This window comes from Peromyscus californicus, unplaced genomic scaffold (genome assembly GCF_007827085.1).
Source record: "Peromyscus californicus insignis strain IS unplaced genomic scaffold, ASM782708v3 Scaffold_8__1_contigs__length_139910024, whole genome shotgun sequence".
Classification (NCBI taxonomy): Eukaryota; Metazoa; Chordata; class Mammalia; order Rodentia; family Cricetidae; genus Peromyscus; species Peromyscus californicus.
The window spans coordinates 43,432,063-43,454,525 of record NW_026294606.1 but is presented as its reverse complement, the minus strand read 5'-3'; the positions used below and the strand labels follow the sequence as shown (position 1 = coordinate 43,454,525).

The following is a 22,463-nucleotide window of genomic DNA, read 5'->3' as shown; positions in this document are numbered from 1 at the left end:
TGATGAGTGGGTTGGTTTTTATTCATGCAGAGCAGTTGAACAGACTTTCACCTGCCAAAGCAACATCTCGCTTTATTTTCTTGTGAAAAACAACTATGTACTATCAAGTTTGGGGACTTTTTATCTCCAGTTTTCTGTTTGTCTGTTTATTTATTTGCCTTTTATGTCTAGGTTATAGATATTCTTGGCTATAGTTTTACAATGGAAAGAATTTTTACAATTAAAGTAAAATTTCTTTTATTGCTTCTGAATTTTTTCACCCCTAAAAAACTATCCCTGACCTCATGTTTATAAAAGGGATGACTTCGTGCTGTTTTCACTTCAAAACAAATTGCAGTTTATTTTTATGCATGGTATAATAGCTAAGAACTAATTTTATTATATTACAGTTGCTCCAACAGCACTGTTGAACAGCCCATCTTTCCTTGGTGATGTGAGATTTACCAGCATGTACTCAGTCTCCAACTGTACCTGGATCCATTCAGGACTCTTCTATACTGCTGGATTGCATGTCTGTTCACCAGAACCATATTTAGAAAAACTCAAAGTAGGTGTCAGCTACTGTTTTCTTCTTTGTCAGAGTTTTACTGGATATTTGGGATCTAACACTTTTCCAAATGAAGTCGAGAATTAACTGTTTAACTAATATCAACCAACCCTAAGCTTCTGGCATGTTTATCTTGCCTGAGTTAAATGTATAGCTTGTTGTTAAAAGAATAATATCCTTACCACGTAAAGTCACTCTATCCCTTCCAAATATGCATTCCCACTTTTGATTTTTATGATTTAGTAATACTAAAAAATTTTTTCCTAACAAGTTTCTCACTTTCTCACATTTCTTTTAATTCCTTTTTATCTTCTGTTTCTAGAATAAATGGAACCTTCCCTTCCTTGCCTTACCTGTTAGTTTATAGCAGATCATATATATATATATATATATAAAGATTACAGGCTTGTTTGTTTTTTTCCATACAGGGTTTCTCTGTGTAACAGCTCTGGCTGTCCTGAAACTTGCTTTGTAGACCAGACTGGCCTTGAACTCAAAGAGATTCACCTGCCTCTGCCTCCTGAGTGCAGGAGATTAAAAACATATGCAACCACTGCCCTACTAAGATTACAAGTTTTTATTGTTAAGTTTATACTCAGCCATCTTACTGAATTCTCTTATTGCTTAAATTCAGTTTTGATTTTTATTTTCAAAGCTGACTGCATCCATTTTCTTGAAAAATATGTCTCTTCATTTCTCTTTCCTAACTCTCATCCTCTAAGCATTTTCTCTGGTTATACTGGCTATAAAACCAACATCATTAAATAGAGTAGTAGTGATGGATGTCCTTCCTTGTCCTTAGCTGAGTGGGAGAAAGACTACAGCCCCAATACTAAAATGCATGAGTTGTTATTTATCATAGTAAGAAAGTGTCATTATTTCCTACAAAATACTTCCTGTCAATCATGTTTATTGAACTTGATCAACTGCCTTTCCAGCAGTCTAAGAATATTCTTACGCGCATCTTGTATTAAATGTGCTGAGATTTCCAAAAAAGAAACTATTTTTGCATCCCTCTGATAAATGTCTCTTGATTATGCTTTATTTTTTATGCACTATTGGACTCTATTTGCTAGTTAGAAATTTTTATCAACAGTAATACAATACTCATAATGGAAATCACAATGTTTTTAACAGATTTCCATTTATCATATATATATGTATGTATTAAGCTGGTTCTCAATTCACTGTCATTTGAATGATTCCCATAGTTCTGTTGATATCAATGATGATAACTACACTTTGGAGGCTATTAGTTTGTTTTATCTTCTTGTATTAAATACCTCTAATGGAAATGTAGAGGGATTGCTGGATCATAGAAATATCTTCTTTTATGGGATATTATTGCTTCCCCCAAATAGGTCTTAGAGTTTTGAACTGGAAGTGGAGGCTTACACATGTCTCTGCACCCAAGTGTGTGTTAGGTTACCCTATTATGAGGAAGGAGAAAACTCACTAATGTTTTACTTTGGTGTAAAGCTTTTGAACAAAGACACACCATTTGCTAGCCCTGGGTTGTCTGGTTACAATTTTAGTCTCCTCATTTCTAATATCTAAGTGTTCCAAAAATTTGAATTTCAGGGTGCTTTTATGAAGATATTGGAAACAATGGATATTAACTGGTTGTACAAATGTGAGCCATCATTGCGCTGATGGGAAAATATTGTCAGATTTGTGTATACTGTCACCAGCTAATATCTAACGAAGAAATCATTATCTAACCTGTACAGGTAAAATAACCTACAATGTGGCAAAAAAGGGGGGGTTTAATTGGTGTAGGTGAAATGGAGAGATGGAAAAACCATTCCTGACTGCTACGGCAAACACCTTCATAAGAACTACAATAGGCATTTCTTCACCTTCCCCTCATCTTCCTCTCAAACTGGAAGCTGAGGGAATCAAATAACTTATTCTTAGATGCCTTTTGGATTCTGGCCTTGCAGACCTTAGGGAAAGTCTCCAGAGAAAGGAATACTGGCTATTTCTCTCAGGAAAAAAAGAGGAGAGTGCCTTCCAATTATACTTGATGTACTTCCTGTCTTTGAATGTAGTTGGATACAGACCTGGTGCTTGTAAATCAATGTGCCAGCTGGCAACTCTGAGACAGCATTCTAGAAAGGGCATAGCAATAGACAGGAAAGCTTAGGGTTTTGAAGAAGCTTTTGCATGAAACTTAGGAATATGTATCATAAATATATCTCAAGGGTTCTGAACTGCAAATCTCTCCTGGTGTCAGCTTTCCTGACACCTGCTTATCATCACTATCAGGGTAGTTAGAAACTCTGCATCACAAACACTGTATATGGACCCTTATGAAAGTCACATGAGAGTCTTCCCTTGCAGAATAAGCAAGGCCCAAGCACTTGGGTAATCTTAGAATCTAAAATATTGAAGTCTAGCCTGAGAGTGAGTTAACCTAACTAGCTACTGCTTGAATATATAAAAAGGAAATTATTTTCTGGCTTCATTTGGGGTACTCAGGAGAAAGATGAAAGGCCTGAAGTGGAGCCTACAGATTGGCAAATTCAGCTGACTGACTGTCATTAGCATTTTTTATCTTTAAAAATATTAAAATATGTGTCTTTCGGCCGGGCGGTGGTGGCGCACGCCTTTAATCCCAGCACTTGGGAGGCAGAGCCAGGCGGATCTCTGTGAGTTCGAGGCCAGCCTGGGCTACCAAGTGAGTTCCAGGAAAAGGCGCAAAGCTACACAGAGAAACCCTGTCTCGAAAAACCAAAAAAAAAAAAAAAATATGTGTCTTTCAGTAGCTGCTCCCATCAGCTGCTGGAGGAAGCCTCTCTGACGATGACTGGGCTAGACCTTGATCTTATGAGTATGGCAGAATATCACTAGGAATGATTTCACTGACATTTTTCATTTTGTCAGTTGTGTTTGGTTCTTCCCTAGGCCTCTGAGCCATCCATCTTCCAGATCCTGGCCATCTAGGCAGTATTAGGCATGGTCTCCTTCTTGTGGTATAGGCCTCAGGTGAGACCAGTTGAGCACTTCCACAAGCTCTGAGACAGCAGCACATCTTGCAGGCAGGGTAGGTTGTGGGTCACAGATTTTGTGGCCGTGTTGGTGTTCCAGTCCCATTCCTGCAAGTCTAGCCTGGTTACAGAAGAAGGTTTGGTTCAGGCTCTTTATTCTCTTTTACTAGAAGTCCTCACCAGGGTCAACCTCATAGGTTTCAAGATGTTTCCACTGCACGAGATTTCCATACTGCCCCCTAAACGCCCACCTATTTCATTTGTTTCTCCCTGTACTATCTTCCTCCATCCCTCCCTCCCTGACCTGATATCTCCTGTTCTCCTGCCCTCTGTACCCAGTCTATCCACAAAATCTATTCTATTCCCCCTTCCCATGAAGATATATGCATCCAACATAAATCTCTCCTCTTTAACTTCTCTGGACCCACAGCCAAACATTAGGCAGCATACAAGGAGCCCTACAAAAGATGGAAAGGATGGATTGTAGAAGCCAGAGGTTTTGAGGACACCAGAAGAACACGGCCCACAGAATCAATTAAGCAGGGCTCACAGGGGCTCACAGAGACTAAAGTGGCAACCACAGAGACTGCATGGATCTGCACTAGGTCCTGTTGTGGGACATTTGTACACTGTGTGAAGATACACTGCTGTGACTGGTTTAATAAAGACCTGAAAGGCCAATAGATAGGCAAGAGGTATAGGTGAGACTTCCAGGCAGAGAAAGGAAGTGGGAGGAGTTAATCGAGGTGCAGAGGAGACACCGACAAGACATGAAGGGAGTTGGACGTACAGAATGAAAGGTAAAAAAAAAACCACAGCGTTTTCAGAAATGGGTTAATTTAAGTTAAAAGAGTTAGTTAGGAACAAGCCTAAGCTATAGGCTAAGCTTTCATAATTAATAATAAGTCTCCATGTTTGGGAGACTTATTATTTGGGAGCTGGCTGGTGGAATAGAAAAAGACTCCTTACAAGGTCCTCTGCATACATGCTATGGTTTAGCTTGAGGATTTTTGTTGGATTCCTTCCAATGGGAGTGGGAGTATCTCTGACTCTTTTGCCTGTTTATGAAATTTTTTTTTCCTCCTGAGTTGCTTCATTGAGCCTTAATATGAGGGTCTGTGCCTAGTCTTATTGCATCTTGTTATGCCAAGTTTGGTTGACATCACTGGGAGGTCTGTTTATTTCTAAAGGGAAATGGGGGAGCCATGGATCTTGGGGAGAGGGGATGTCAAAGGGAACTCGGAGAAGGGTAGGCTGTGGTCAGGATGTATTGTATGAGAGAAGAAAAAGTAAATAAATAAATAAATAAACAAAATTTTTAAATGTGTGTTTTAGATTAAAACTTAGTAGTGAATACCAGAATTAGGATTAGGCTCAAGGTCTGCTCATCTATCATCCTCTAAAGCTATGCCCTATTCCAGCCTCCACAAGGGAAGCAGTGATTCCCCATCTACTCAGAAGTATGTGACCATCTTAGATACACTAAATTACCAACAAGGGAGTGCATTCATATTATATTTTGATTACAAAAGAACTCTGGCCTTTATGGAAGATATTGGTCAAACCTTGGATATGTTTAACATGCAATATAATAGATTAGTAATCTTCTGACTCTCAGGAGGAAAGTCTGAGCTACAGCCACTTGCATTCTGGCATACATGAAGTGTGAGTTACACCCTACAGTAATTACAAGATACAAAAGAGAAAAACACTTGCAAAATTCACTGTGGACTCTCTGCCAATCACATATAAATATAACTACAAGAAAATTAGATTACTTAAGAATGCAGTCTGAGGTAAAGTTAAATCAAAGTATAAATTTATGTGTGTAATGTAAGAATCCATAGGTGACAGACCTTCAGTACTTGGACACTAGTTCAAAAGAGAAAAAACATGCTCAAGAAATTGAAGTGCTTTCTCTTCCAAAATTTTAGCTTGATGGATACTGGCAACATGTACGAATATTCTTTCATCTGGTGGGAGACAAAGCATTTTTTTCCTTGAGGCAATAGTTCAAGCTAGTTACAGACACTCAGAAGAATGGCCTCATTAGTCCTGAGAAGCCTACGCTGCCACGAGGCATGGTGTTTTCTATAGTTATGGCATGGGGTGGAGTAGGAAGGAGTTTGAGGCTAGGCTTGCAGTCAGCCCTGCACTTTTAAGTAGATAAGTGTCCTTTCCCATCAGGCTGAAGTAGAAAATCACACACAAACTTTAAGAGAATGTTTAATGAAACATTTTTTAAAAAAGTCAAGATAAAAATGCAGTGGTGTTAGTGTAAACCAATCCAGAGAAAAGAAAGAGGAAGCAAAAGATGAGGGAGGAAGAGGAGGAGGAGGAGATTTAGAGGGTATTATTTAAGTAACAGAAATTTAAAAATGAATAAATGGATGAAAACGTTAAAGACAATTTAATAAAATTAAAAATGCATGTAAGGAAATCAAAATATAAGTAGAGAGACTATTCAAAGAACAGGAGGGAAACAAGATTAAATCTCTAGAAATAGTAGATCGAGAGACAGGGAGGATAGCTCACTGTCTCTCATACTCAAGTCCTTAGGTTCAATCCAGAAAACTGCAAAATTTTAATTTGAAAGAGAAATGAGATTTAAAATTTTTATAGTGGAAGATATAACCTAGACATCAAATTCAAGAATAAAGTGGTAGATATAACCTAGACATCAAATTCAAGAATAAAGGGGGGAAAAACTTTCAAAATGTGGGCAGAGCAAAACATTAAACTAAACTCAGGGCTGGAGAGATGGCTCGTTGATGAAATGTTTGCTGTGCAAGAATGAGGACCAGGGTTCAATTCCCAGCACCTGCCCTAAAAAGCTGAGCCCAACAGAGTGTTTGTTTGTAATCCCAATGCTGGGGAACATAGGAGGATCCCTAAAACTTTCCACGTAGGCAACCTAGGTATATTGGAGAGATCCAAGTACAATGCCTCAAAAATAAGGAAGAAGAAAGGAAGGAAGGAAAGGAGTGAGGGAGAGAGGGAGGGAGGGAGGGAGGGAGGGAGGGAGGGAGGGAGGGAGAGAGAGAGGGAGGGAGGGAGGAAGGGAGGAAGGCAGGCAGGCGAGAGATCAAGGAAGAATCCCAATGTTGACCTCCACCTAGCTTCTATGTGTGTCTATCCACATGCATACACATACACGCACACCACAAATCTGAACTAAAGTTGATTTGTTATAAGACTTTGCTTCTAGAGCTGCATATGCCATAAAAATATTTTAGCAAAAACATAGCTTTTACCCTTTGAATATTATGTACCTATAACTACCAGTGTACAACAGCAACAAATAAATACTCTCAGACATTGACAATCTCTGACATAAGTGAACAACCACAGCACTCTCTGTGGAAAAAGTAATAGTAAATTCTTTAGCCGACTGAAACATGAATCAAGGCAGAGTTCAGATCCAGGGGAAAACAGGCATGGAAGACATTTCAATGAATAACAGAGAAGTCACATGGTTCATGCCTCTCTTCCCAACAGAAGACAACATGACTAGCCTCCTTAGACCTGAGAGCATACATACACTACAAAGAACCCTCTGTGTTATGCCCAGTGAAGGAGTTGACCTTTCAAAAGCTGGATTCAGTATGGTGAGAGAGGAAAGATGACAAACTATCAAAGCACTTTGAATTCTTTCCAACACACAAAGTGGGACTTAAATAAATACCTGCTTTGGTCAACAGGAACCATAGTGATATTAGAAAAACAAGACCCCAAATTTCCTTTTTAAACTCCTTAAGGAGAGTTAAGATCTCATAATAGTAGATTCTCTGGGGCCCAACCCAGAGCTGGGAAGAGGATCACTAACCATAATCAGAGTGTGTGACAGAATGGACAGATAGAGGGCAAAGATCTGAAATGGAAGAGCTCCCACGACCACAAAACATACAGCACAGCAGAGTCCAGTACCCAACAGGGCATCTCCATGGATGTCAAGGCTGAGGGCAGGTTCTTCCTTCGGAATTCTTTGCTCCTAAGGATGTGAGCCTGTAAGATCACTCCTGGTCCACTGTGTTCTTTCTTCTAAAATGGAACTTCTATCTTCTCACAATGGACTCCACACTTCCACCGGGACTCTGATAGCACTAGTGAAGCCCAACTTCTTCCTCAAAAGGTAAATTTGCCATTCTCTTCCTGAGTGCCACAATTCACCAGCATCTTGCTTGGGCGCTCTAGAAAGTAAAACTTGAGATACTAGGAGATTCAAGAGGCATCTCATCAAGATATGAAGTGAATGGTTCAGGAGCTGTGGAGTCCATGCAGATCACAACCATCCCTACAAGTATTTGCAAGGTCAGGTACATTATTAAGAAGAGTTATGCATCATTATCCATCCAAACTCACTTCAGGATAGTGAAGGTGATGTCATGTTAGGCAATCTTTTATATGAATCACCAAGTTGGCCATGTTCTGTCCACAGATTAGAATACTTTTCTTTATAAGATCAATCACTGAATTATTCACTGAAATGATCAATGTCCTTGTTAAACCAGTAGCCTTCCAGAGTCAATGGTGAGTTATAACCCTCCTCACCCTAGACAGCATCACACCACAGCAGTGTGACATCACCCTAGGTGTGCCATTCTGACCATCTATTTCTTGTTTATAGTATCACAAATCAGTACACATAATTAGACTCTTTATAGATATAATGTGGAAAGTTGGACACTTATATGCAGCTGGTGGGACTATCTATATGAACCAGCTTTTCTGAAAGTCAATTTAATAAATTGTTGAAAACTTTAAAAATGTGCAAATCCATTCCTATTATTTTCATATATAGGAACTTCCCAATATAAAATTTGAAATATTTAATATACATTGCATGAAAATATAAAGTTAAATATTTTACTGTCAATTATAATAGTTAAAAACAGAAGGTAAGGAAATGTGGTGGTCCCATGATAAGGGATTATCTAAGTAAATTATGTTCTGTCTTTAGCTAGTGGCTGATTATCATTTTTTAGCATAGGAAACATGAATAACGACTTTTTAAATTTAAAAATTGCATTGCATATTTTCATTTTACTTTTTTGTGACAGAGCTGGGGAATGAACACATGTAATGTAGACTTTCTAAACTGAAGTAGACCTTACCCTACATTTTCACTTTTAAAATGTGAATACAGGAATAGAAAAAACTGGGAAGCACATGTGTCAGGGGTTGTGAATTCTGTTGAAGTATTATGAATGAGTGAACTTCATTTTATTTGCTTTCACTGTTGTCTAGATTTTTTTCTGTCATGAACTTGTATAATGCAATAATACAAAAGTCATAAAACAATACATATCAAGTATATATTTATATCACATTTGTACTTGGCACATATTTATTGAAACTTACTCTTTGTCCAAAACTCCTTAGTACAGGGGATCCAATAGATATCAGGATAAACATGTACCCTCTCACTTCAGAGAAGACAGATATCACAAAGGCCAGGCACTTAACTGACAAGACAATTACAGAGCAGGACAGTAGCCTGAGGAAAGATGCATGTGAAGTGATGGAGAGGGCCTGGTGAGGAGGGTTGTGCTGGGTGGTTACAGAAGGCCTCGGTGAGGGTATGGCTGGCTGAATTCCGAAACAAGAAGGAGCCAGACCTCCAAGATGACAGAATCAGAGTAGTCAGCTTCAGTGAGCATGTACATGTACTACATCTGAAAAGCAGCCAATGGTGACATATTGTGCAATACAGGATGCATCCTGTGTGTGTTGTAAAAATCTCCTCAGATATTCAGGTGGCATAGTAGTAAATGTGCTACATGAGAAATTTTGGACAATTTCCATTATTGTCTTTCTGTTCATCTATTTTAGATATCCTTCTATCATAAGCATATAGAGTCACTATCACTCATTTCCTTACTGACTGGTTCAAATGATTTTAGTCCTAACTTAAGACTCTGGAGAGATAACAGAACCATGCAGAAATCCCTGACCTTCAGCTCAGACAAGGCTGATGAGAGAACAATAAAAATAATAAACAGTATTTTAGGTAATGGCAAATACCTTGACTGTGTAAGGCACTGAGGTAGGTATATGAGGACACTGAGAAAGGAGGCAAAACATTTGAGAGTGGAGTCATTCTAGAGTGAAAAGACTTTCTAGGTAAGTGGGAATTACCAATACAAGTTCCAAACAGATCAACCCACTGAGGCCATGGGCTGGCAATGAAAGCAAAGAGATAAGATGTGGAGGGCCAAGGAGTAGATCCCACACAGACACCTGTGAATAGGGGCATTGAATCAAAGGCACATGGGGTTGCAAAGCACAGCATTTATCTGAACACAATCACTTAGGTTACCATGCTTGAAAACAGACCAAAGAAGGCCAGAGAAAAAGTATGGGTATAATGGGATGATATTACAAAAAAACAGGTAAGAGACAGGAATGGTTGAGACTAGGATAATAGAGAAGGTGTGTTCAGATTTAGGGTATCTTTTGAAATTATAATCAATTGGATTTATATCATGACAGAAGAAAAGGATGACTACGTGGGTTTATGCTGACCAACCAGAGCTGCTGTACCTAAGATAGAGGGAGAAGTTTAGTTTATATGTGTTTCTTTGGTTTAGATTTAGTTTTGGTTAGTTTGATTATATGCAGAGGAAACACTTATTTTAGAGATGCTGAGTTCAGAATGACATAGATTCCAAAGGAAGACATCAACTAGGGAGCTGGATCCATGAGTAGAGATGTTGGGGGAGATCTCTGGACAGGAACTAAAAACCTGGGCAACCCTCATGAAGAGGTGACATTTAAAACCATGGCTTACATGACATCACCAAGACAGTTTAGACAAAAAATAAAGGGATGGAATGTCCAGCCTTCCATCTCTAACAGTATAGACAGCAAGAAGAGCAAAGCAGACTAAGGAGGTGAAATGAGGCACAGGAGGAGGCAGAGTCTGGTGAGATGGCTGGGTTGGGAAAGCGTTCACCCTGCAAGCATGAGAACCTGGGTTTGGAGCTCAACACCCACATAAAACCTGGCCATGGTGTCACACTAGGAACACAATGTGTTGAAAGCCAAGTAGAAGAGGCACATCTAAGAGGTGGGTGGGTGCTAAGTAGGAGAATCAGGGCTGATGAAAGAAGAGTTGAAAGGAGTTTGGAGCTCCTGGTCCTGCCCAGAGTATTCTCCATGGAGCTGTGTGACAACAGTTTGACTGGCAGGGTTTGAGAGAGCCTAGCAGGACCGAGATTGGACTTTGTGTGAGATATGTCTTAAAGAGAAGGGGGAGATGAGGTTTTAACTATTATTCTTTAAGAAACCTTTTTTCCTTAAAGATGAGTAAAATAAAAATTTGTGAAGGGAGGAAAGAGGAGCTTATAATGAATTAGGAAATACAAGACTATCGCATTTTTTTCCAGGAAAAATAAACTGCTAACTGATGGCATATTTTCAGATCTTTGGGCATGTGGCCCTTGACTACCTTCTTTATGGTCAGAATTATGAAGGAACAGCTCAAGGTTGTTGGAAAGATGTTTTCAGAAGAGTAGGGTGACCACCTCTGACTTCCATTCATAAGTTAGTCCTGATTTAGTCTCCTTTGCCTGACTATTCCTTTTACTCACTGCATATTTCTATTTCTCCATCCTTGAACTCCAAGGTCTCTAGATCCCCTTGAAGCAAACTCCAGTTCTTCCAAGAAAGTATCTTTTTTTTTTTTTTGAGAAAAACGTCAACATTGGAAATCAACATGGTTTATCCCATGAGACTCAAGAAGCCACAAACAGTCCATTTTTCTGAGTCAATAAAACAAAACACCATCTGTAGCCATCAGAGATAAAGAGGTGGAGCACAGGCCAAGGGAGAAGTCATACCCAAGCCTTAAAGTCAAGTCATGACTTCTTAAAATGAAAATCCAATGCATGCTGAACAGGGTTCATGGCAGTCTACCTCCCTAAGACAGACACTCTCTGTGGGCCTGCAATCATCATTGCAGGTTGATAAATTTAAGAGAAAACAAATATCCAGGGAAAATATAATTTGCCTTTCCTCTTCCTCTGCTTGGACAATACAGACTAATACCTTTGAAGAGGAGGCCCAAGAGTAGATTTCTGCAAGGCTGCTGTGGGGGACTGAGCCTCACTGTGGAGAGGGAACACCCTAGCTGCACAATTAGTCTTCAATGCATCTGAGGATGAGGTCTTCTTCATTCATTATGTGGGAAGGGAGCCACAAATTTGACAGGGCCAAGAGGAGAATGCACTGTGCTGTGTTGAATTGGAAATGGAAAGGGCCCATTGACATACCTTCATGGATAAAGACTGGAAATTTAGAGACAACGATTTAAATATGTGCATATCTGTGGATGAGTGCATGAGAGTGTGCCTGTGCATGTGTGTGCGTATGTGGGGTGTGTATCTATGTGTGAGTATGTTAAGACTCCTTGCTTTTTTTCCACTGAGCAAGCCTGGTAGCCCTGCTATCTGAGAGCAATGAGCACAACTAGACTACAGATTTGAACTTCCAAGTGTTTTCCTCCAGTATCAGTAACCAGGACTACTTGAGAACAGTTTATTCCAGGGAAAATACAGATGACTGTGGAATATCTTACTGTGCCTCAAAAGAATCAAAAATGTTCTAAAGAATATCAAAGCCAACTGGAAGAGGCTTCTCTGGCAAACTGGGAAAGCAAAACAAACAGGGAATACAATGAGATCTTTGAGTCTTACTGAAAGAAATAGTAAGTTTAGAGTTTGATGAAGAATTATAATGAACAAGATGCAAAAGTATCTTCCCAAAAAGTCACTTATCAATTATAAAGCAAAAAGGTGTCACTTCATGATGAAGCAATGCGACAGGTAACATTATGCAATGAGAATGATCATACAGGTGCAGTATAAACAGTGTTAGTTTTGAGACACCCCATGCCGAGTAACTTAAATGTAAATATGAGGCAACATAGGAACAGTGAACAAAACACCAGGACAGTCATCTTTAAACATACTAGCTTCGAGGAGACCTTGGGGGATTGTTCTAGACAGAAAGGGATCAGAGACTCAGTCCCTCGATGCTGTGCTGAAACTTAAACTGTATTATGTTGCTGTAAATAGTACACAAAAGTTAACCAACAAAACCTCAAGATACCTGCGTTTCAGATGGTTAAATTGAGCTAGTGTTGACTTTCTGATGGTCGTATTGAAGATACAGAGAAGGTTCTTGCCTGTAGGAAACACACAGTGGAGTGTCTGAAGATCATGAGCATATTTGGTTGCCAATGAACTCCCCAGTAGTTTAGGAATTAAAAGAAAAACCTTTCTGTACAATAAATATAAGTAGGAGATAATTTCAAAGTAAAGTGAGATAATGTGTTTGGGAAAGAATCAGTATCTTCATTCTCAAACACACAAGAATTGATCTTAAAGGAGCTTTCCTATAGATGATCCTGTTCAATTCTTATGATGATGGAGTAGCAGGGAAGAGAAGAGTCTTCTGAGCTCAGTGCCAAAGGACTGAATGGCCACTTTTTCTTTTGTTCCTGAGGACAAGCTTAAGTGAAAAGAAGGAGGAGAGAAAGAAGCTTAAATTCACACAAAAGGACAGGGTGGAGAAAATCTTTAGAATCTGTGCCAAGTTTTCCACAACATGGTAGAAGCAGTCAACTTGACGTAACAGAAGCACCAATATGCTTTCATGATATTGGCAATCCTACATCTCCTAAACAAAAATACTTAGAAACTAGCCATTATTGAAATTAAATGATTCACACGTCATGGCTGTCTAACATCATTCCCCCATAACCTCTAATACATCCAGTTAGTGTCATTTTACAGCAGAGAAGATAAAGGCTATTCTGTTCTCCAGGAACAACTAAGACAGACAGCCATGAATCAATCACAACTTGAATGAGAATCCATTTGCTACCCCTTCTGTGACATACTGACATACTTTTCACAACACTTATAAATAAAAATTTCTGATGGAACATATTAGATCAATCCCTGAACAGTCTATTAAAATATTGTATCGATGCATGTTCATTCAGTGCCTCTCTGCCCTCCATGTATATGTAGCTTCATTAATCCCAACACTGAAGCCACCATTTGTAAGCAACAGTATGTTATTGATGCCCTGCAGGATTCATTCACATCTACTTTGCTTCTCCTACCTAAAGATCACCATATTGACTGAATTATAAAAATAGCCTGCTTTTCCTTCAGCCTTTCCACTATAATCCCCATGAGTTTAATCCACTAATCAGAAGAAAAAGTTGGAACCAGAAAACAAAATAGTATCAATTACTAATATTTCCCATTCTTGGTTCAGGCTTGTCTTATCTGAAGCTCATAAAGTATTTTAATCTTTTCCATCATCTCAGGGAACAGAGATCCTGGAAAATCCTAGTCATTCCTCGGTAACTATCACTGTGATTTTCCGTAACTATCTGGATGGAGAAGAAGGCTCTTAAGAAGTTGATCCAATTCTAAATTTATGTCTCAACCTACTAGCAAATACAAAGAGACAACCATCCATATTTTCTTCAAATAACATCTGGTTGCTTGGCCATAATGTTGCTATTTGAAACCATTTTTTGAGTTTGTACCAACAAATCTACATTTAATGAATCTAAAATGTATTTATGCACTAAACATTCTTTTCTGCACCTGACTTAGTCCTTAGAGACAGGACTGTGAGAGAGAACTCAGCCAAAAACTTGGGAAGAAATGGAATGCAACTGCCTTCTGCAAGTCATACTATGAAACTATCATGCATGGTGGTATAAAGAAAGAAATGGGGATACACCATGAGGACCTGAAATCTAGGCCAGAAAGATTGGGCTGTGGCTTACAAGTACAGTGTACGTCTGAAACCTACTCATTAGTTATAAAGTTATGAAGGAAAGAGACTTCTTGACTCGGGCTTGAATGATGCCAACTTGTGTTCTGTTCAGAGTGGGAGGGACAACAGCAAGAACCAAGGAGGTATCACAACTGTGAAAATCAATGCACTGTTTCACCTTCAACCTCACCTGTAACTTAGTTGGAATTCGAGCTGCTTAGATAAAACACCATGACCAAATGCAACATGAGGAGGAAAGGATTTATTTCAGCTTACAGCTTGTAGTCCATCATCCAGGGAAGTCAGGACAGGAACTCAGGGCAGGAACATGGAAGCAAGAAGTGGAGCAGAGGCCATGGAATGAGTGCTGCTTTGTGGCTTGCTCCCCTATGGCTTGCTCATTCTGCTTTCTTGTTCTACCCAGGACTGCCTGCCGAGGGGTGGGCTGAGTCCTCCTCTATCAATAATTAAATGGAGAGACTGTCCCACAGACTTCCCCACAGGCCAATTCGGTGGTGGTGGGGGGAGCACATTTTATTAACTGGGGTTCCCTCTTCTCAAACGGCTTTAGCTTGTGTCAAGTTGAGAAAACGACAATTGATCTTTGTTAATTTGACACACCAACACACCACTATTCAACTACAACCTTTCTCATTTGTCCCAAGATGTCATGTTAAGCTTAACATCATAATATAAAATATTCCATTCCAACTTTTAAAAGTCCCATAGGCTTCAAAAATTTATGCAATTAAGAAGATTGGTCTCTTTAAAATATTTTAAAAACTCAAAGTTCCAAGCCTTCTAAAACACCTTGCCTCTAAAATTCCAAATTCTCTTGACTGTGGCCTCCTTTAAAAAAGAGGGGAGGGGGAATTATTTCAGAAAGTAGAGGCCAGGGCACAGTTACAACAGATTAAAGCAAAACCAAAGTCCAACAGCATAAAAAGTTCTGCGTGAACATGATTTCCGTGATTTCCTGGGCTCCTCCAAGGGCTCCATATCTCCACCTCTGCCATTGGCAGCGCACACAGCCTGTCTCATAGCTTCAGGCTACCTCCACTCAATAGCTGCTGCTGCTGCTGGCGGCCACGGCCATGGTACTTACATCTCCAAAATACTGCTGCAAGTGGGCTGCACCTTCACCAAGAGAATGTCTTCAAGGACTCTGACCCTGCCGCATGGTGGCAAGCCTCAATTTTTCTCCGTGATCCCTTTAATCCTAGAGCTTCTACTATAACTGGGACTGAACCTTCACCAGTGGCCTCTTCTGGCCTTTCACAGTGCCAAGCCTTAATGAACTGCTCTCCATAACCTCTTCATGCCTTCACAACCAGTAAAACCTGAGAAACTTTATACATTACCAAGTTAGGCGGCCAGCATGAGATAAAAACCTTGGCCCCCTCTGGACCACTGCTTCTGTGTGCAGAACTCAAGGAAACACTTCCCAGGAAAATTTACCTCAAAGATGCCAGTCTCTTCTTAATCACAGATGATTCTTCAGCCTCAGCTGACCAGTATCAATTGTAACAGCAAAGCAAAGGTTTCACTTCAGTTGTTATTAATTCAAAATACTCAACAGCCATAGAGTCTTTAAGGGACTCTCAAACTTTCTTCTAAAACCTGCATAAGCCAGGCCTCCATTGTCTATACTGCTCTCCATATTATGTTCTCAGTTCCCACACTAGCTCATTAAGCTCCAAGCATCTGATAGCACTTCTATCCCAAAGTTCAAATGCCACCACAATCCCCCCCCCAAAAAAAACCCAACAAACAAAAAAAAATATGGTCAGGTCTGTCCCAGCAATACCCTCCTCCTGGTGTAAATTTCTATCTTAGTTAAGGTTTCTCTTGCTGTTATAAAACAGCATGACCAAAAGCAACTTGGGGAGGAAAGGATTGTTGGATCTTACGTCTCCATATCACAGTCCATCATCCAAGTCAGGGTAGGAACTCCAGGAAGGGACCTGAAAGTAGGAACTCATGCAGTAGACATGAAAGAAATTGATTATCGGTTTGCTCCCCATGGTTTCCTCAACCCAACTTATTATACCACCCAAGATCACCTGCCCAGGCAGGGTGCTGCCCCCAGTGAGCTGGGCCCTCCCACATCAACCATCCGACAAGAAAATGATGCCTCACAGGTCAGTCGGGTGGGGGAACTTTCCCAGCTGAGTTCCCCTCTTCCCAAATGATATCAGCTTGTTTCAATCACCAGGCTTTTGTTCATATATTTGCTCCAACTCTTTGCTCATCACTTCCTGACCGTAATTTGGCTCCTCACATAGTTCTGAATACAAGGAGAGAATGATCTAGTCTATCTCTGTGGATTTGAGGTGACTGGTCTTCGTGCCAGCTATAAAACTTATTGAAATACAGTTTAGCCCTTGAGTCTGTATACTGAGTCAGTTCCCAGAGGGAGGATACTTGTGCGTGCTGCTAAATCAAGTGTGTAAGTTCCGAGGGGCTGGCAGTGGGTCTCTAACACATGGAGAACTAAATTCACCAAGATGATGACAGCAGGTGGCGAGCAAACCGGCTGTGATCACTCACTACACACCTTCTCTGTGCTATGAAATGAGACAATGTACTATGTGTTTTGTATATTTTACCTCATTGAATAGTCACAGCCTTCTAACAAATTAGTTGCTATAAGTATGCCCATTTTGCAACAGAATAAACTGAGTCCCATAAAGCTACAGTAATTTGCAAAATCTCACTTTCGGAAACGAGATCAGGCCTAAGGCTATCTGACTATATAGTCGAATTTCTTAAATAGTTAAAAATACTCCTTGAGTAAAAATGAACCCTCATCTTCTCCTGGTCACACTGCTTAGCATCAGCAGTGAACTCTGGTCATTCCAGCCCCTGTTCATCATGTCTACTCACCAACAGACAACCACTGCACAGTCTTCACAAATACACTTGAAGAGCAGCGTCCCACCCTCACTCTGCGTGGAGAGAGCAATCCCTGTTCCATGCCCCCAGTACAGTTGGTTCCAGGTGCCAATGGTGGCCACGTGCTTGACTCCTCCCTTTCCCTTCACACCCTGCGGTACCTCTGATGTCTTAGATATCACCCCCTCTCTATCACTTCCGTAATGCACCCACCTGTCCAGTGCTCCCTACAAGCCATTAAGAAACTCTTGAGTTTTTGCTTCTACACTCACTCACTGTTGCTCCAGCGACTGTGTACCTCCTCAGGATGAAATCTCGTTCACGCATCCAGTGATCTTTATGCCACCTAATGATGACATTCCATTGTTCAAACTCCTTCAGCATGACCTCTCACCACACCCCGTGCCTTCATCTCTCAGAGTGACTGGGCTGCTAGCCTCAAAATATACTTGGCCCTGCTTGTAAACTCCCAGAAGACAACATACTAAGCCCAGAGTATACATATAGTTATGCCCCCTGACAAAATAGTTTCTGTATGTCACCCTGGTGGATTCACTTAGGTTTGGGGGGGGACCATTAAACTGAGATATCACCTTCTCCAGGAAGCCCTGGTTACATGCCATCATAGCTGTATTCATCACACCTCTGCTAATCAACCCTTCATCTTACCACACAAGGATAATTAATTTATGAGACTCTACCCTCAGACTATTACCTCCTTTAAAATCAAGACCCACTCCATTGATAATTGACACCGTGTCTGCCGTGAACAAAAGCTTACTGGATGAAGAGTGGATGAAGGAATATGAACCTAGTACATTATAGATGTCAGAATCCATGCAGCTTTCTTAAGCCTCGATTGTGTGACAGAAGGAAAGTCTGTCAAGCTCCCTAGGTCTTAGTGTCTCTATGTGAAATGGAAATCATAAAATCTACCCTGTGATGTTGGGACGTCTAAACAAAATTATATAAAACATGCCAAGTTTCAGCACTAGTACACGATATAACACACTCAAATGATGGATATCATTATGTCCCTTGAGACCCAATGAAAAACATTCATTGTTCTTGAAAGTCTTTGCACATGCTCTGAATCTTCCATAAAGACACTGATGTGTCAGGTCTTCTGGGCATTGATGTAAAGCTGTCCCTATGTATCCAAGGAGGATTGGATCCAGAGTCTCTATGGATAGCAAAATCCATGGATGCTCCTGTCTTTGGTCTAAGAATTAAAAAAAAAAAATGCATGCAGCTTACAAATACCCTTCCAGATATTCTCGGTTGCTTACAATAATGAATATAAAATAAATGTTTCACAAGTCAGTCTTAAATTGTTTAAAGAACAATGATAAGAAAAATAGTATGTATATGCTCAGTACACATAATAGGATTTCACATATGTTCTGCCCACAATTGGTTGAATCCTCAAAAGTAGAATGCAGGAGTAAGGTGGGTCTCCTTCCTGCATTTGGTAATGTGTTCTTGTACTCTAAGTAGACAGTCTGAAAGGTTCTGCCTTTTCCATACTTTAGCCAAGAAGCCCAACACTTCAGTGGCAAATGCTTCTAGGTGAATATGGCTTTACCAACCTTTGTTTTGTGCTAGACACTAATGGTTCCCATTTACCACCAACGTTACTGCCCACTGCAGCCTTACACCGTGACCATTCATCATACCTCCCTGTGGCACAAATGCCATGAAGAGATGCCAGCATGACCACATGAAGTACACTGGGAGATGGCTGAGGCCAGGGACAGGGAGACAGGTGGTGATCCTAAATTAGAAATTGGGTCCTAAAGGGGCCAGAAAGAAGGTGACACCCCTGAAAAAGTGTATCCTCTGTCATCACAAAATGGAAAGTTACACTAACTGCCATGTGTTTTTGTGCATGTGTACATGTGTGAGCATGTGTGTGATAACATGCCCTCCCATTTTGCAAGTGGTGTGGTTATTAAAAATACGGAACAACTCAAAAAACTGACAAGAGACGAGGATAGGTAGCAGGAGGATTCAGGTGATAGTACTTGTGTCTAGCTGGAGTTCTAAGGTAGCAGTACACGTGCTCTAGTGGGAATTTTAACTAGTTTTCCAAAAGAAAAAAAATTCAAGGTTTAAACAAAAATGTTAATATTATAATGGGGTAATAAGTTTGTGTGTGACTTTTAAAAATCATTTCCCCACTCCTTTTACAGTGTTGTCCTATGAGCCACATGGCCAGGTAGTAGAGAGACCTGACTTGATAAGTTGTCCTCTGGCCTCCACACCACACACACACACACACACACACACACACACACACACACACACACACTCAAATTTTTTTTATTGTAAACAAAATTGTTAGAGAATATTTTGTGTCTCCCTTGTAGGTGACTTCTAGAAAAACAAACAAACAAAAAAAAAAAACAAAAAAACAAAAAAACAAAAAAAAAAAAAACGCGCCCTAGGCTGCAGGGGGTTCCAGGTGCCAAGAGCCTGACTCAGCAGTGACGACTTGGGGCTAACTTGGACTCAGAGCGTCTGGCTGTTCCATCCTGCCCTTGTTGAGTCCTTTTTTTTGCCTCCCTCTGCCTTGCTGGGCAGACCACGCCGCCCCCAAGAGCCCCTGTAAAGTTCTTGGGGGTGGGAGTGGGGTTTGGGGAGGGGCCAGGAGCGGCTGGAGGTCTAGCTGGGGTGCCAAGCACCTTGACCTGGCGTTCCCCTGGCCGCCTTCATGCCCTTCCGCGCCGCCTACCTCTTGCAGGGGATCAGCGCCTTCCTCTCGTCCAGCACCCGCACGCGCTGGTTGAGCCCATCGTAGGACAACAGGGCGCGGCTGTTGTGCCCGCTGCTCTGCTGGTACAGAACCTGGCGTCCCTCCCACTGCTGGGGCGCCTGGCAGGGCTGCGCGGTCCCCGGTGAGGCCGCTGTCCCCAGGCCGCACAGGCCGCACACAGCCCAAACCCAGAGGCCACCCAGCAGCCAGGCGCCCCGAGGCCCCCTGACCACCCGGCGGGGAGCATGCGCGTGCATTGCGATCCGCCGCCGGGGATCAGCCGAGCCCAAGAAGGGGCCGAGGCCGGGCGTGGGCGCGCCGCGCGTTCTCTCCACGCTGGGCCGAAGGTGAGCTCCTGAACGCGATGCTCCGACGCGCTGGCCTCTCCCGCTTTTCCCTTCTAGAGGCTCGGGACGCCGGCCTGGGAAAGCCGCGTGAATCGCCCAGGAGCTCTTTCTGCCCTAGCGGCTGCTTACTAAAGCTTATTTTCACTGCTCTCTGCTGCCAACAGGAAACGCAGCGGCAGTGATGCCACTCGCATCCTGAAGGGCATCGCGATTTAAAGAGTTTGGGGCGGAGAAGCGGGAATGTGCTGAGAAGGGACACCTTTCTCCAAAATGTGCAGCTTTCAACCCACAAACCCTCAGTAGGGCGGTTTTAAGGCGTCCAGGGGGGAAGCAAAGGTGCAGTAATTTCTCTGGCTGTTGTAACTTGTTTCTTGACAAAATTGTGACCTTGTTTTTTCCGTTTTTCTCTTTTGTTTTCAAACAAATTTAAAGTGTCATGATAGGTCCTGAAGAAATGACACTAATTACCGTTGTGGTCACTGGGCAATTCCCAGTCTCAGGCCTTTACACTGTCTCGAAGTCACAATTCAGTGAGACTTCTCTCTCTGTCCGTACATGGCAAAGCTTCAAGTCTAGAGGTTTGTGTATCTCGGGGTTTACATCTGTGTGAACAAATTGGGGTTGTGTTTAAGGAATGATAGGATTAATATTATACAATCAAGACAAGATGGGGAAGTTTTCTTTTAAAGACCCTTGCTTTAGAATTTGATTTACATTTGCACTTAATAGCACATGTGAAGGAGAGTGGGGCAGTAGGAAGTGGTTGGAGGCGTTCCTAAGTGAGGGCAAGTGAATGACAGGTCCAGTATTGGAGTTTAAGCATCAGAAGGGCATTCTGGAGCCAGGTCACTCAGGGCTTTAAAAGCTGGTAAGTGCTTTGTTATTAATATTGAGGACTGTGGGAGCCACCAGCCCATAAAAAGCCAGAGAGGAGCCTCATAAGGAATGTGCATTAGAAAGCTTGCTCCTCCCATGGCACAGGGAGAATATGCAGGTCCAGACAGAGTGGCAGGGTGTCAGGAAAGAAGCTGCTATGCATAATACAGGCCAGAGAACCTGGCTGAGTCAAGGAAATGGGGATGGATAGTGCGAAATGGAGCTTGGAAATAAAGAGCAAGATTTCATTTTGAGGCAGAGGTTTCTGATTGGGGTAAAAGGACATTCAGTTGGAGAAAGGAAGGAAGCTAAATTCTAGTTTGGTTAGTTGGCTTTGAGATGACTGTGGGATATCCATGTAGAGATAACCAAAGACAGTTCTGTATAACATGAGAATGTGGTACCAATTTTAAATTTGGAAGCCCAGAGCGTACACATAGTCACTGGACCCAGAAAGGAGGAGGGGGTTCATGGGATTTGAGGTGCCTGGGTAAATGGTTCCTGCCTCCCTCTGTCCAGGGGACATTCACCAAGAAACTCTCCAGTCCTAAGTTTCGAAAGTGCCAAGGTTGAGGAAACCTGGAGCAGAGTGGAGAGTTAGGAGTGAGAAGAGGGCTGAGGGCACAGTCCTGGAGAGCAGCAGGCATTTAGGAGGAAAGAGAAGTAAGCACAGGGGGACCAAAAGGGAGTCCCTCCAGAGAAGGACTCATCTAGAGGACAATGGCTTTAGTGCTAAAGCTAGAGTCACAGCCTTTTTGGAGGGCAGGGAGAGGGAGAACATTAGACTGTTTCCCGAGTCCCTCCACTGCTATACACAGTCTATAGAACACAGGGACAGACAGTAGGCCTGCTAGGGCTACAAACAGCATGGAAGACAGCTTCCCCAGGCTGAGGGTGATCTTTAGCTCTACCCCTCTGCCTCCCAAAACCTGTCTTAACCTTTTCCTTCTTTTCATGTTTTCTTTCAGTGTTGGGATGAACCTAGGGCCTCACCCATGCTAGGTAAGTGCTCTACCTCTGAGCTATATTCCTAGCCCTCTCTTTCTTAAAGACTAGGCAATCAGAGAATATCAGGGAAGCCCATGAAACTTTGAGGTGAGGTGGTGAGAGACCTGCATAGTTAAATATGCAACAAGTTTAAATTGGCTGCCTAAGAGTGAGCCCTCTCCAAGTGTGCCATCCCCTAACAGCTCAGAGGAAAGTGGCGGGAAGTTCTGTTCCTTCTCTCTTTTGCTCTCATTAGAAAGTTA

At 41.6% G+C, this 22,463-nt stretch overlaps 1 protein-coding gene across 1 annotated transcript in view; it reads right to left on the bottom strand.

Moving 5' to 3' along the window:
• Window positions 1–20,432, bottom strand: part of Epdr1 (ependymin related 1) — a 29,305-nt gene extending 8,873 nt beyond the window's left edge. Inside the window, exon 1 of the mRNA XM_052728121.1 lies at window positions 19,970–20,432. Within this exon, the coding sequence (XP_052584081.1) occupies window positions 19,970–20,247 (278 nt within the window). The 5' untranslated portion in view covers window positions 20,248–20,432. The remainder of the gene's footprint in view (window positions 1–19,969) is intronic.
• Between the last annotated feature and the right edge of the window lie 2,031 nt (window positions 20,433–22,463).